The sequence below is a fragment of the Oncorhynchus masou genome, chromosome 5 (assembly GCF_036934945.1).
Source record: "Oncorhynchus masou masou isolate Uvic2021 chromosome 5, UVic_Omas_1.1, whole genome shotgun sequence".
NCBI lineage: Eukaryota > Metazoa > Chordata > Actinopteri > Salmoniformes > Salmonidae > Oncorhynchus > Oncorhynchus masou.
Genome location: NC_088216.1, coordinates 54,820,422 through 54,833,147, shown reverse-complemented (window position 1 = coordinate 54,833,147; position 12,726 = coordinate 54,820,422). Strand labels below are relative to the sequence as shown.

The following is a 12,726-nucleotide window of genomic DNA, read 5'->3' as shown; positions in this document are numbered from 1 at the left end:
GGCATGTTGCATCAGTATGAAGGAAGGAGAGTCCTAGATGTGAGAAGTGTGCAGGATGGCATGAGTCAAAGGAATGTGTAGTTTTGGTGGAGAAAATTGTGTGTCTCAGTTGTAGGGGTGCCCATGTGGCTGGAAATCAGAGGTGTCCAGTGAGAGAAAGGCAGGTTGAGGTTGGTCGGGTGAGAGTAGTACAGAATGTGTTGTATGCTGAAGCAGTGAAGAGAGCGGTAGAGGAAGATAGTACACGGTGAGGGATCCTTAGAGGATTCATGTGAGTAGGCAGAGACTAATGGAGAGTGATAGGAAGAATATGTAATATGTTTCTTGGCATTCATAGCTATGTGGTCAATTGTACTGCAGAAATAGATTGAAAGTCACAGAAAATTGAGGTTGTTGTGGCAGCGGCAGAGAAATACTTGAGACTGCAAGGTTTTACTGCAGAACAGTTACAGTAGGTGTTGAGTGGTAGTGTACTGGAGTAGGATTAGATAAGGTAAATAGTGGAATGGGGTGGTGTTTTTTTGTATACATTCATTTATTTATTTATTTTTTATTTCGAGAGGTCTAATAGTTGTCAGGGTAATTTTTCCTTTTCCCCCAATTGTATATTACCGTATCACAAAGAATTTAATGTAGGTATGCCGTGAATGGCCTCACACTCCAGTACAGTAGGTGGCGGTGTATACACTTTAAATAGAATGCGATTCGCCAACACAATCCCAAAGAACAAGAAGCTCACCGCGCTGGAGAGGCGGATCACTATTATGTTGTTCATTCTGATCACAGCAGTGCTGTTGAGTCTCTAGGCTAGCACAGCTTACGCTAGCTTTGGCAATAGCTCTCGCATGAATTAGCTCGTTTCTATTTACGGTCGAACTAAATATATATTTTTAAAGAATGTCGAAGGAGGTAAGTTTGTATTGATTACTATTCATTAACGTGCTGATAGGTTGTAGCGTTTTAGTCCGTAACAGTTATGCTATTTGAAGGCGACGCATTCTTACTTACCTAACGTTAAACATGACAGCAGGCCATTTGATCTGACAGCAGGCCATTTGATCTGCAGCTGTAAAGGTCTTTGTCAGCATTGTTATTTAGCGAGTCACCAGTATTTTCACAACTTATTATGAAGATGCATTTTTATAAACATTCGCCCATTTGTTCACAATTCCAACTGCATTTTTATGGCGCCTGCATCAAGTAAATTGTACAGTCCGCCATTATACCTAGCCAGTTAACGTTAGCTTGTAGAGTGCGCGCGGTGACGCTCGATAGCTAACGTTAGCTCTGCGAGATACGCTTTTGTCGCGGACTTTGAATAAGCAAAAAGCGCTAGTGTGTTTGCGTTAAATTAATTTCAAAATGTGCACTGCTTGTTAATTTGTATTATAGTTTACTAGCTAGCGTTAGCGAAATGGCTTATTCATAGAATGGCTACCAACCCAGGCTCCCGATGCGTTAAAGCAGCAGGCCGCATGCCTAACTAGCAAGTAACGGTAGGCCATTTCTGAGTGTAGTAGTAGACCTGACCTGCCATGGCTAGCAATGATCCCCATTTTCTTCTAATCCAGTGTGTTTCCCTCGTATTAAATTCAGTCTCCCCGTGAGCCGGAGCAGCTCCGCAAGCTCTTCATTGGTGGGCTGAGTTTCGAGACCACCGACGAGAGTTTGCGGACTCATTTTGAAAGATGGGGATCCCTCACAGATTGTGTGGTGAGTATTGCATTGCTTTTCTAATACGGAACAAAAATATAAACTCAACAATTTCATAGTTATTTTTTTAATGAGTTACTGTTCATATAGATGAAATGCATTCATAGCACTACACACCCTAGTACAATTCCAGGCTGTATCACAACCGGTCATGATTGGGAGTCCCATAGGACGGCACACAATTGGCCCAGCGTCATTAGGGTTTGGCCGGGTTAGGCTGTCATTGTAAACAATAATTTGTTCTTTACTGACTTGCCTAGTTAAATAAATATTTTTTTTTTTTACATCTTTTGGTTAAAGATGCCTTTAAAAAATGGGCCTCACAATGGGCCTCAGGATCTTGTCACAGTATTTTTGTGCTTTCAAATTGCCATTGATAAAATACAATGCTGCTTGTTGTCTGTAGCTTATGCCTGCCCATACCATAACCCCACTCATGGGGCACTCTGTTCACAACGTTGACATCGGAAAACCGCTCGCCCACACAACGCCATGCACGTGGACTGTGGTTGTTATGCTGTTTGGACGTACTGTCGGATTATCTAAAATTACGTTGGAATCGGCTTATGGTAGAGAAATTAACATTAAATTATCTGCCAACAGTGCTGGTGAACATTCCTGCAGTCAGCATGCCAATTGCACACTCCCTCAACTTGAGACATCTGTGGTATTGTGTTGTGTGACACAACTTCACATTTTAGTGGCCAATTGTCCCCAACCCATAATTTTAAAAGGCTAATTGATCATTAGAAAACCCATTTGCAATTATTTTATCACAGCTGAGAACTATTCTGATTTAAAGAAGCAATAAACTGGCCTCAGACTAGTTGAGTATCTAGAGCATCAGTATTTGTGGGTTTGATTACAGGCTCAAAACGGCCAGAACAATAGACAAAGAACTTGTCAGTCTATTCTTGTTCTGAGAAATGAAGGCTATTCCATGTGAGAAATTGCCAAGAAACTGAAGATCTCATACAAAGCTATGTACTACTCCCTTCACAGAACAGCGTAAACTGTCTCTAACCAGAATAGAAAGAGGAGTGGGAGGCCCCAGCGCACAACTGAGCAAGAGGACAGGTGCATTAGTGTCTAGTTGAGAAACAGACACCTCACAAGTCCTCAACTGGCAGCTTCATTAAATAGTACCCGCAAAACACTAGACTCAACTTCAACCGTGAAGAGGCAACTCCGGGATGCTGCGTTCCTCTGTCCAGTGTTGCTGATCTTTTGCACATCTTAATATTTTATTTTTATTTGCCAGTCTGAGATGGCTTTTTCTTTCAAACTCTGTCTAGGCCAGCATCCTGGAGTCGAACAGCTCAAATAAGCAAAGAGAAACAACAGCCCATTACTTTAAGACATGAAGGAAGTGAATCTGGGAAATGTCAAGAACTTTGACAGTTTTTCCACTTGCAATTGCAAAAGCCATGATGGCACTGGTTTTCATGAGGACCACCACAGGAAAGGAAAACCCAGAGTTGCCTCCAACAGAGGATAGGTTCATTAGATTTGCCAGCCTCAGATTGCAGCCCAAATAAATGCTTCAGAGTTCAAGTAGCAGACACATCTCAACCTCGACTGTTCGGAGGAGACGGCGTGAATCAGGCTTTCCTGGTCAAATTGCTGCAAAGAAACCACTACTAAAGGACACCAAGAAGAAGAAGATACTTGCTTGGGCCAAGAAACATGAACAATGGACATTAGACCGGTGGAAATCTGTCTGATGAGTCCAAATTTGAGTTGAACTACAGAGTGAAGGAAAAGAAGCCAACAAGTGCACAGCGCATGTCAGAACTCCTTCAATACTGTTGGAAAAGCATTCCAGGTGAAGCTGGTTGAGAGAATGCCAAGAGTGTGCAAAGCTGTCATCAAGGCAAGGGGTGGCTACTTTGAAGAATCTAAAATATATTTTAATTTAACACTTTTTGGTTACAAAATGATTCCATATGTGTTATTTCATAGTTGTGATGTGTTCACTATTCTACAATGTAGAAAATAGTAAAAAATAAACTTTTGACTGGTACTTATGTAATTATATCAGCAAATTAACAGTTCAATATCGAATTCCTCAGGTAATGAAAGATCCAGTCACAAAGAGATCGAGGGGCTTTGGCTTTGTCACTTACAGCTCTGTGGATGAAGTTGATGCATCAATGGAGGCTCGTCCTCATAAGGTTGATGGCCGCCAAGTGGAGCCCAAGAGAGCGGTGTCCAGAGAGGTGAGCGACGTCTGCTGTGATTACAAAACACAGAAACCTCCCAGTTTCACATTTTGATGTTGGGGTGCTGCTGGAGTTTCTGAATATGAAGTGGAATTGTTTTTAATCATCTTCTGTTTGTCTTTTGAAGTGATTTTAATATTTTGAATGTCATGTTGGACAGGATTCCTCAAGGCCAGGTGCTCACACCACTGTGAAGAAGATCTTTGTGGGTGGCATCAAGGAGGACACAGAGGAGCATCACCTTAGGGACTACTTTGATCAATTTGGCAAGATCGAAGTCATCGACATCATGACTGATAGGACCAGTGGGAAGAAGAGGGGGTTTGCCTTTGTTACATTTGATGATCATGATGCAGTCGATAGGATTGTCAGTAAGTTCTCAAGTCAACATCATTGATACAGAAAAGCTGCTATTGTGTATTTAGATGTTTTACTTTTTTTCGTCAAGTAATTTACTGATCTGTTTTTAACAATCTCCTTTCTCCACTTACAGTCCAGAAGTATCATACAGTGAATGGTCACAACTGTGAAGTGAGGAAGGCTTTGTCAAAGGAAGACATGAACCGGTCCGGTATGTATTGTAGCAGTTGATTCCCAACAACTGAAGCTTTAGAAGTGATGTTGAGAAAGTGACTGACCTGTTTGATGTCTGAATTTCAGGGCCAAGAGGTGGAAACTTTGGTAGAGGTGGAGGATATGGAGGTATGAGCACTCTGGTTTTTATTTCCTTTTAAACCATATTCAACCTTGTTCCGTAGGGAATTAATTTACTAGTTGGTTGCCCAGGTGCAATGCAGGCTTCAAGTTATTCTCACATCTGTAACTATTTTTTTTCTAGGTGGTTTCGGTGGAGGGAGAGGAGGAGGTGGAGGAGGATATGGTGATAACGATGGATACAATAACTATGGAGGCAATGGTGAGTTCTTCTGTGTTTTTTCTAGATATTGTAAAATAAATTGTTTTCGGGGGGATTTGCATGTTTGTCCAAAAGCTTAACTTGTTTGACTTATTTCCTTAGGTGGCGGCTATGGTGGGGGTCCCGGCGGGTATGGTGGTGGCAACCGGGGCTATGGCGGAGGTGGCGGCGGTGGTTATGGTAACCAGGGTGGCAGCTATGGAGGAGGAGGAGGATACGACAACTACAACAATGGAGGTGGTGGTGGTGGAAGCTACAGAGGTGGTAGGTCAACCAAGCAATGGTGCGCTGCACATATAAATAGTGCCATCACTTAGTTTTGTATCAGGATAGCTGTGTGTGATGGATAGCTTGGAATTTAAAACTACTATTTGTGTCCTCTTGCAGGTAACTACGGAGCTAGTAGTGGTGGTGGGAGCAGCAGTGGAAGTGGTGGTGGTGGTGGTGGAGACTACAATGACTTTGGCAATTACAACAGCCAGTCGTCCTCCAGCTACGGCCCAATGAAAGGAGGCAGTGGCTATAGTGGCGGTAGTGGAGGGGGCCGGAGCAGCGGCCCATATGGTGGTGGTGGTGGTGGTGGTGGTGTTGGTGGTGGTAAGTCCCATGTTACACTTCCCCTTGAAGTAAATAAGAACTGAGCCTAAGTCCCTGGATTTGTAAGGGAGGAAAATATAGGCGTTTCCCTAGTAGCTAGTACCTTGAGTTGAGCACTTACGTAAGGCCTGGCCCATTCTGCAGGTGGTTACGGAGGAGGCTCCGGTGGTGGATATGGAGGGGGCTCCGGAGGTCGAAGGTTCTAGGTTCTGAGGTAAGCGCTGTACTGAAAAAATTGCACTGCACCTCTAGATTGGACTGTTAAATGTAGTTTTTGGAGTCCGTACATTGGAGGAATTGAGATTGCCATTCCACTATGTGGCTTCCTTGGCACAGCCTAGTCCAAGATGCAGCATAGTTGTTTTTAGAAAACAAAGCACTCCCTTTACATATGGCCAGTAGGCCTAGGCTCGAGGGCAATCATATACCGTGATACATGTGCTGAAATTGATTGTCTGAGTTCTGTATGGGGGATCCAGCAGCAAACCTTTACTTTCACAGAATCTACCATCTATTGAGCCCCATGGCATATATGGATTGGACTGAGTTTGAAACATCCCCCCCCCAACTCCACACACACAATCTGCCCTTCTTGTCTTTGCTATGCAGTGCAACGGGCTTGAATTGAAGGCTTGCTCCTGGCTTTTCTCCTCTTGACCCCACTCAAATGTAGCTGATAATGACGAAAGAAGGAAGGTGCAAAGTTTAACAATGTTGTTCCGTATTGTCCAACAGGCTACAGTACTTAGGAGAGGAGAGCCAGAGAGGTGACAGGGAAAGGAAGCAGCAGGTTTACCCCCTAGATCTGCTCAGCCAAGCACAGTTGTGGCAGGTTTACATCTGCCACATGAAGAGAAATGTACAGTAGAAAAGGAAAAATCATGTGGAGAGGGAGGGAGGGGAATGGGTGGGTCCTTTTCAAACCGTTCTTGTCAAATGCTTCCCAGCAGGATTATATGATTTTGTAGTTTTGCTGTTTTTGTCTTTGAAGTGTAAAGCATTCCACTAAGGTTTTATGTAGGTATTTTGATTTTCCCCGCACCTATAGGGTGTTTTTAAGATGTAACCGCCACCAAATCAAGATTAAATAAACTGCTTTTCAGTTTTGTTTTTTTACATTGTGTATTTTGATTGATGGGTTCCTGTTGATTATGTTACATGAGATGAGTAGTCCTCAACAGATGAGTAGATGGTATGAAGTGTAATTGGAATATCCTCAGAGTACTTTCGTTATGTTCCATATTCAGTATCAAAGCATGTTATTGTTTAGAAAAGTGCATTTTTGTTTAGATAGTTTACCTCAATGCCTTTGGTGAAAATACCCTGCTTGCATACAGAGGTCAAAGGCCTTTGTGCTTCTGGGCCGCCGGGCCGGTTTCTCCCCTAAAGTTTAGCATTGTTGCCACTGGACAAAATAAAAGTTTGCTTAATGGCTTTTCTGTTGGCTCATAGCTTCACAATCAATTGGAGTCTAGCTTACACACAGAACTTGAGACTAGCCTATCAATTGGAGGAGCCAGCTGAGAGGCTAGTCATTGGGAGGAACCAGCTAAGGGAGAGAAGTAGCAAGATCCCCGCGAGGAGCCAGTGAAGCAGGGGACAGCAGCAGTCTTTGAGTACAGATGGTTGCTCTTGTAAGACTAGCGAGAGGCAGCTCGAGAAAGGAAGGGGTATTTTATATACCATGCTGGTAGGTAAGAAGAGATTTTTGATCAACTCTTGAATTTTTAACACTCACCTTTTTGAAAATGTTAGCAGTCCATGTTAAGTCTCAGGGTAAATTCACTAACGTGGGCGCCGTAGGAATTTTATTCCAGCAAAGGTATTTAATCTTAGAATAAGAGGGCTATAGATTTAGTGAATTAGTTAACTACCAGTGTTTTTGGTTGCCCAATTACCTGAATGATGCAAACCTTGACTGCTACTCAACTGCATTTGTGACAACATAAGTGGCCGGATATCCTCAACATTAATGACTAGATCTGGTTCCACTAATGTTTGTAGTGCATGAAAATCTAGAATAAAGCCACTCAGTAGCACTAAAAATGTATGTACTTTCTCTAATATCTCTCCCATTTTCAGGAATGTAAGATGTCTGCACTAGTGCACCTCGCATGCACCTTATCTTGCACCTGTACTGAGATGACCAGCGGTTGCAGGACCAATTATGACATGGGTATGCTAGATTTTGTTTTTACTTTAAAAAAAAAAATTGAGATGCCTCACTTTCTCTGCTTTGTGCACGCCAAATATCAGATTATTTCAAGATGAGGTGTGCTTTGTGTGGTTTTAATTGCTTTAATGTTTGTCTTTCAGTGTCATTTTTAAATCGACAGAAGGGACACTACAGGAATGCTGCTGGACAGTTTTAAACTTTTGTACTAACTTGCAATAAAATGTTTTTTTTTTTAAAGCATTTGTCTTTATTGTAAACACTTATGAGGCTCTGGTCTGTGTTTCCAAATTAAGTCTTGATTGTATGTTCTGTAGAGGCAGTTCATTCTGTATAGACAGCTGTATGTGGTGCAGAGGGAAATTAATTTTAGGTTTTTATCACCTATTTGCTGAATGTCAAATTCCTGTGTACAGGGTTTAACGGAAGTAGAGTGAGGAGAGGTATGAAGTGGTGGTAGCATTTTCAGACACAGAATTGCATGATGTTTTGGGGCAGCAGGGTAAGGTTGCAAGTTCAAACCCCTGAGCTGACATGGTACAAATATGTAATTCTGCCCCTGAACAGGCAGTTAACCCACTGTTCCTAGGCTGTCATTGAAAATAAGAATTAGTTCTTACCTGACTTGCCTAGTTAAAGGTAAAAAAAAAAAAAAATTGTTGGGAAGGGACACTAGGTAAGTGGAGAAACCCTGCCATGGCTCATAACATTGCAAGTTAAACAACACACAGCCTAAGCAGTCTTATAACATGTCATGTTTTCCTCTGTTAGGGCATCATTCTAACAAGGAGTCTATAGAACTTTTTATTATAATATATTTATATAGCACTTTTCATTACAAGTAGAATCTGTTGCTTTAAACAATTTAACAAAATAAATGAAGGGATCTGGCAGTTCATTATGGCACAATAGTCTGCTTGCCTTGCTAACAGGGTAGTGGTTCAACCCCTCTCCAGTTGTTCTCCTTTGCTACTATACTGAGGAAAAATATAAACGCAATATGCAACAATTTTTAAAGAGCAGTATTGAAGTAGATTCACTATGCCTTAATCGATGGATTTCACATGATTTGGATATAGATGCCTGTCACAGATGCCTTAAAGAAAAATGGGTCAAAATTCCAGTCAGTATCTGGTGGAACCACTCATGCAGCGTGACATCTCATAGAATTGATCAGGCTGATTATGGCCTGTGGAATGTTGGTCCACTCTTCAAAAACTGCAAAGGTGTGGGAACTGGAACACACTGTTGATCCACAGCATCCCAAACAAGCTCAATGGTGACGTGTCTGGTGAGTATGGCCAGAACTGGGACATTTTCAACTTCCAGGAATTGCATTCTCATGCTGAGACATGAGGAGATGGCGGTAGATGAATGGCACGGCAATGGGCCTCAGGATCTCGTCACGGTACAGTATATCTGCATTCAAATGGCAAAAAAAGGAATCGTAAATTCTCTGGCAACAGCTCTGGTGGACATTTCTGCAGTCAGCATGCCAAATGCACGCAAAACTGCACATTTTTGAGTGGTCTGTGTCATTATAATGCTGTTTAATCAGCTTCTTGATGTGCCACACCTGTCAGGTGGATGAATTATCTTGGGAAAGGAGAAATGCTCACAAACAGGGATGTAAACAAATTTGAGAGAAATAAACTTTTTGTGCGTATCAAAAATGTCTGGGATATTTTCTTTCAGCTCATGAAACATGGGACCAACACTTTACATGTTGCCTTTGTATTTTTGTTCAGTGTATTTTGGTGGCAGTGATGGCTTAATCCTAGTAGTAGTTCCCAAGGATTTTGCAGTGTGCCTGATATTGGGGTGTTGGCACACAATGACTTCAGATGGGTAATATAGCCACCCATGCAAGATTTCTGGCAATCATCCCTTGGTCCCTTAAATCAATATTTCTAGCATTAGGAGGCTGAAGAAATGTGTCTTTGCCCCTAAGACCCTCCTGATCTTTTAAAGATACACCTGTCAGGCTGTATCTCCGAGCTGGTACAGCAATTGCAGGGCTCTCCAGATGGTGGTACGGTCAGCCCAATGCATCACTGGGTGCGCACTGCGTACCCTCCAGGACATCTACTGCACCCAGTGTCACTGGAAGGCCAAGAAGATAATCAAAGACCTCTGCCACCCGAGCCACGACCTGCTCACCTTGCTACCATGCTGCAGAGTATTTTTCTCTGCTCATACAGTGGTGTAAAGTACTTATCTAAAAATACTTTAAAGTACTACTTATGTAGTTTTGGGGTGTATCTGTAGTTTACTATTTATATTTTTGACAACTTTTACTTCACTACATTCCAAAATAAATTAATTTACTTTTCACTCCATTCATTTTCCCTGACACTCAAACGTACTTGTTCCATTTTGAATGCTTAGCAGAATAGGAAAACGATCAGATGTTTGTCTGATGATTATTTTTCTCCGCTCATACAGTGGTGTAAAGTACTTAAGTAAAAATCCTTTAAAGTACTACTTATGTAGGTTTTTAGGGTATCTGTAGTTGACTATTAATATTTTTGACAACTTTTACTTCACTATATTCCTAAAGAAAATAATGTACTTTTTACTCCATATGTTTTCCCTGACACCCAAAAGTACTTGTTACATTTTTAATGCTAAGCAGGATAGGAAAATGGTCAAATTCACGCACTTGTGAAGAGAACCTCCCTGGGCATCCCTACTGCCTTTGATCTGTCACTCACTAAACACACATACTTAATTTGTAAATTATATTGGAGTGTGCCCCTGGCTATCTGTAAATACATGTCAAAACTAAATTGTGCCATCTGGTTTGCTTAATATAAGGAATGTCAACGTATTTATACTTTTACTTTTGACACTTAAGTATATTTTAGCAATTACATTTACTTTTGATACTTTGATACTTTTACTCAAGTAGTATTTTACTGGGTGACTTTTACTTGAGTCATTTTCTATTAAGATATCTACTTTTACTCAAATATGACAATTGGGTACTTTTTCCAACATTTTAAATTTTTCAGTGGGTGCTGCAGCACCCTCATCATCCCGACTTCCTGCAGCTATGTACACACCATCATATATTATTTGACTCTGATGATAAAGAAATAGAAAATATTCCTGTAAAGGAATGTGCTAAATATTTGGGAATACATCTGTCAAAGAAACACTTAGTCAGACAACATTTGAATTTCTCTCCTAAAATTAAGAAAACCAAAAATATATTCAATAATTGGCAACAGAGAGATCTTTCTATACTTGGGAGAGTACTTCTGTCTAAGACAGAGGGACTGTCTCATTTTGTGTACCCCTCATTATTGTTATGTGTAAATCCTTCTACTTGTAAAGAGATCAATAAGACCTTTCTTGACTTCATCTGGAAAAATAAGTCTCACAAACTAAAAAAGTCAGTCCTTTCTAACAAAAGGGCTGAAGGTGGTCTAGAAGTGTTGGATTTTGTTGACATAAATAACAATTTCAAGTAAGGAATAAGTCATTGTTCTACCCCAGCTGGCATGTGTGGAATATTGACTTTGTTCTTGATGTTTTCGACAACACGGGTAATATTCTCACATATTAACATTTTATAACATTGAAAGAGTTTCCAAAACCATTCAGAGATTTTATTTCTGTGATCAAGGCCGTACCCAGTGGTCTAACTACACGAATGAAAACTCATCTTAGCTTTGGTAATGATCACAAAGTTGATCCAGAACTCAGATTGGAAGGCGGGGTTTACTTGAGAAATCTTGTTGTAATAAATATATAAGACACATTCTTCATTCACAAATCCAATTTACAAACTAGAATAATGCATGGTTGAGGCCTTACAAATATTTTATACCAAACAAAGTCAAGGAAGTGCACTTCAAAATTTTACATAAGATATATCCATGTAATTCTATGATATCCAAATTTGTGGCTATTGATGATATCTGCGTTTTCTGTGAAAAAGAAGGTGAGAATCTATCCCACTTGTTCTTTTAATGTCAATTTGTGTCAGAATTTTGGGGAAACCTTGCAAAATTCTTATTTACCATTATGAACACTACCTATGTTTTTGACATGAAAGATATACTATGTTACTATCGCAATGAGAACAAAACCACTGAAATTATTGTGATTTTTTTAAATTCTTGTGCCAAATACTTCCTACACAAACAAAAATTCCAAAATTATATACCCAAATTACATATTTTTTGGATTGAATTTAAATATTTTATTAAAACATTAACCCTATTGAACAATAACAAGAATAATATTTTCCTAAATCATTATAATAAGATATTTTCATCGTGATTACAATTGCACTAGAATTTTTTTTTTTTACAATATTTTCTCCTTAATACCAGCGTTCTGTTTTGTATGATGTAAGAATGTAAATTGTTGATCTGCATTTTGAATAAATAATAATAATAAATAAATTAAATAAATCAATAAATAAAAACACAGCATCATATATATTTATATTCTGGACTCTGACATTACTCATCCTGTTATTTTTTATTTGTTTTATTTTTGTGATTTGTTGGGTATTACTGCACTGTCAGAGGTAGAAACACAAGCATTTCGCTGCACCTGCGATAACATCTGCAAAATATGGATATGCGACCAATAGCATTTCATTTGACAGAACGATTCAGGAGTACGTCATCAATTCAATTATTCTATCTTGTGTCGTCAAGACACTCTGTACAAAGGTGGCGACAAAGTCTGGGTAAAAGCTGAACATTTTTTACGTAATTAATTTCATTATTCTTTTGGACAAATTTCATATACACAAATGTAAATTTACAAACAGAAAAACACATTTTCGTATCCTACAAAAAGAAATTGAACTGTATTTTAAGACGGTTAAATGCTCCACTAACAAAAAAACTGTTAGAATTGTAAGTATGTGTATGTCCCTGTGGTAATTGTGTAGGTCCTTGTGTAATTGTAATGTTATATTGTACCCCCTAGCTCTATTGTCCATTGTTTGTAATCTATGTATGCTTGTGTTCCCTCGTGCTTTATGTATTGATTTGTTGTGAATAAAAAATACAAATAATAATAATATATATATTTTTTTAAAGACAAAGTCTGGGTAAATGCCATTTGAGGACCTGATTTGA

At 39.8% G+C, this 12,726-nt stretch overlaps 1 protein-coding gene across 5 annotated transcripts; it reads left to right on the top strand.

Annotated features, from left to right (window-relative positions):
• Positions 1-754: 754 nt before the first annotated feature.
• Positions 755-7,861, top strand: LOC135539889 (heterogeneous nuclear ribonucleoprotein A1-like). Of its 5 annotated transcripts, XR_010455673.1 has the most exons (12): positions 755-909; positions 1,597-1,713; positions 3,786-3,932; positions 4,096-4,306; positions 4,429-4,506; positions 4,596-4,637; positions 4,774-4,851; positions 4,954-5,115; positions 5,239-5,448; positions 5,593-5,662; positions 7,531-7,624; positions 7,765-7,861. XR_010455673.1 is itself a non-coding variant. In XM_064966119.1 (11 exons), the coding sequence occupies exons 1-10, from the start codon at positions 898-900 to the stop codon at positions 5,652-5,654; spliced, it is 1,107 nt and encodes a 368-aa protein (XP_064822191.1). In that variant the 5' UTR covers positions 755-897; the 3' UTR covers positions 5,655-5,662; positions 6,184-6,887. The 5 variants fall into 5 exon arrangements, 3 of the variants coding, with proteins under 3 accessions (XP_064822191.1, XP_064822190.1, XP_064822189.1); XR_010455674.1 differs by lacking the exon at positions 5,593-5,662 and having other exon boundaries at positions 5,239-5,436; XM_064966119.1 differs by lacking the exons at positions 7,531-7,624; positions 7,765-7,861 and adding an exon at positions 6,184-6,887 and having other exon boundaries at positions 5,239-5,436.
• Positions 7,862-12,726: the final 4,865 nt, after the last annotated feature.

Bases quoted from the DNA above. Each gene is read 5' to 3' on its own strand.
- LOC135539889 (XM_064966117.1), top strand. The intron at 1,714-3,785 runs GTGAGTATTGCA...CGAATTCCTCAG, and splicing joins GATCCCTCACAGATTGTGTG to GTAATGAAAGATCCAGTCAC. The intron at 5,449-5,592 runs GTAAGTCCCATG...CCCATTCTGCAG, and splicing joins TGGTGGTGGTGTTGGTGGTG to GTGGTTACGGAGGAGGCTCC.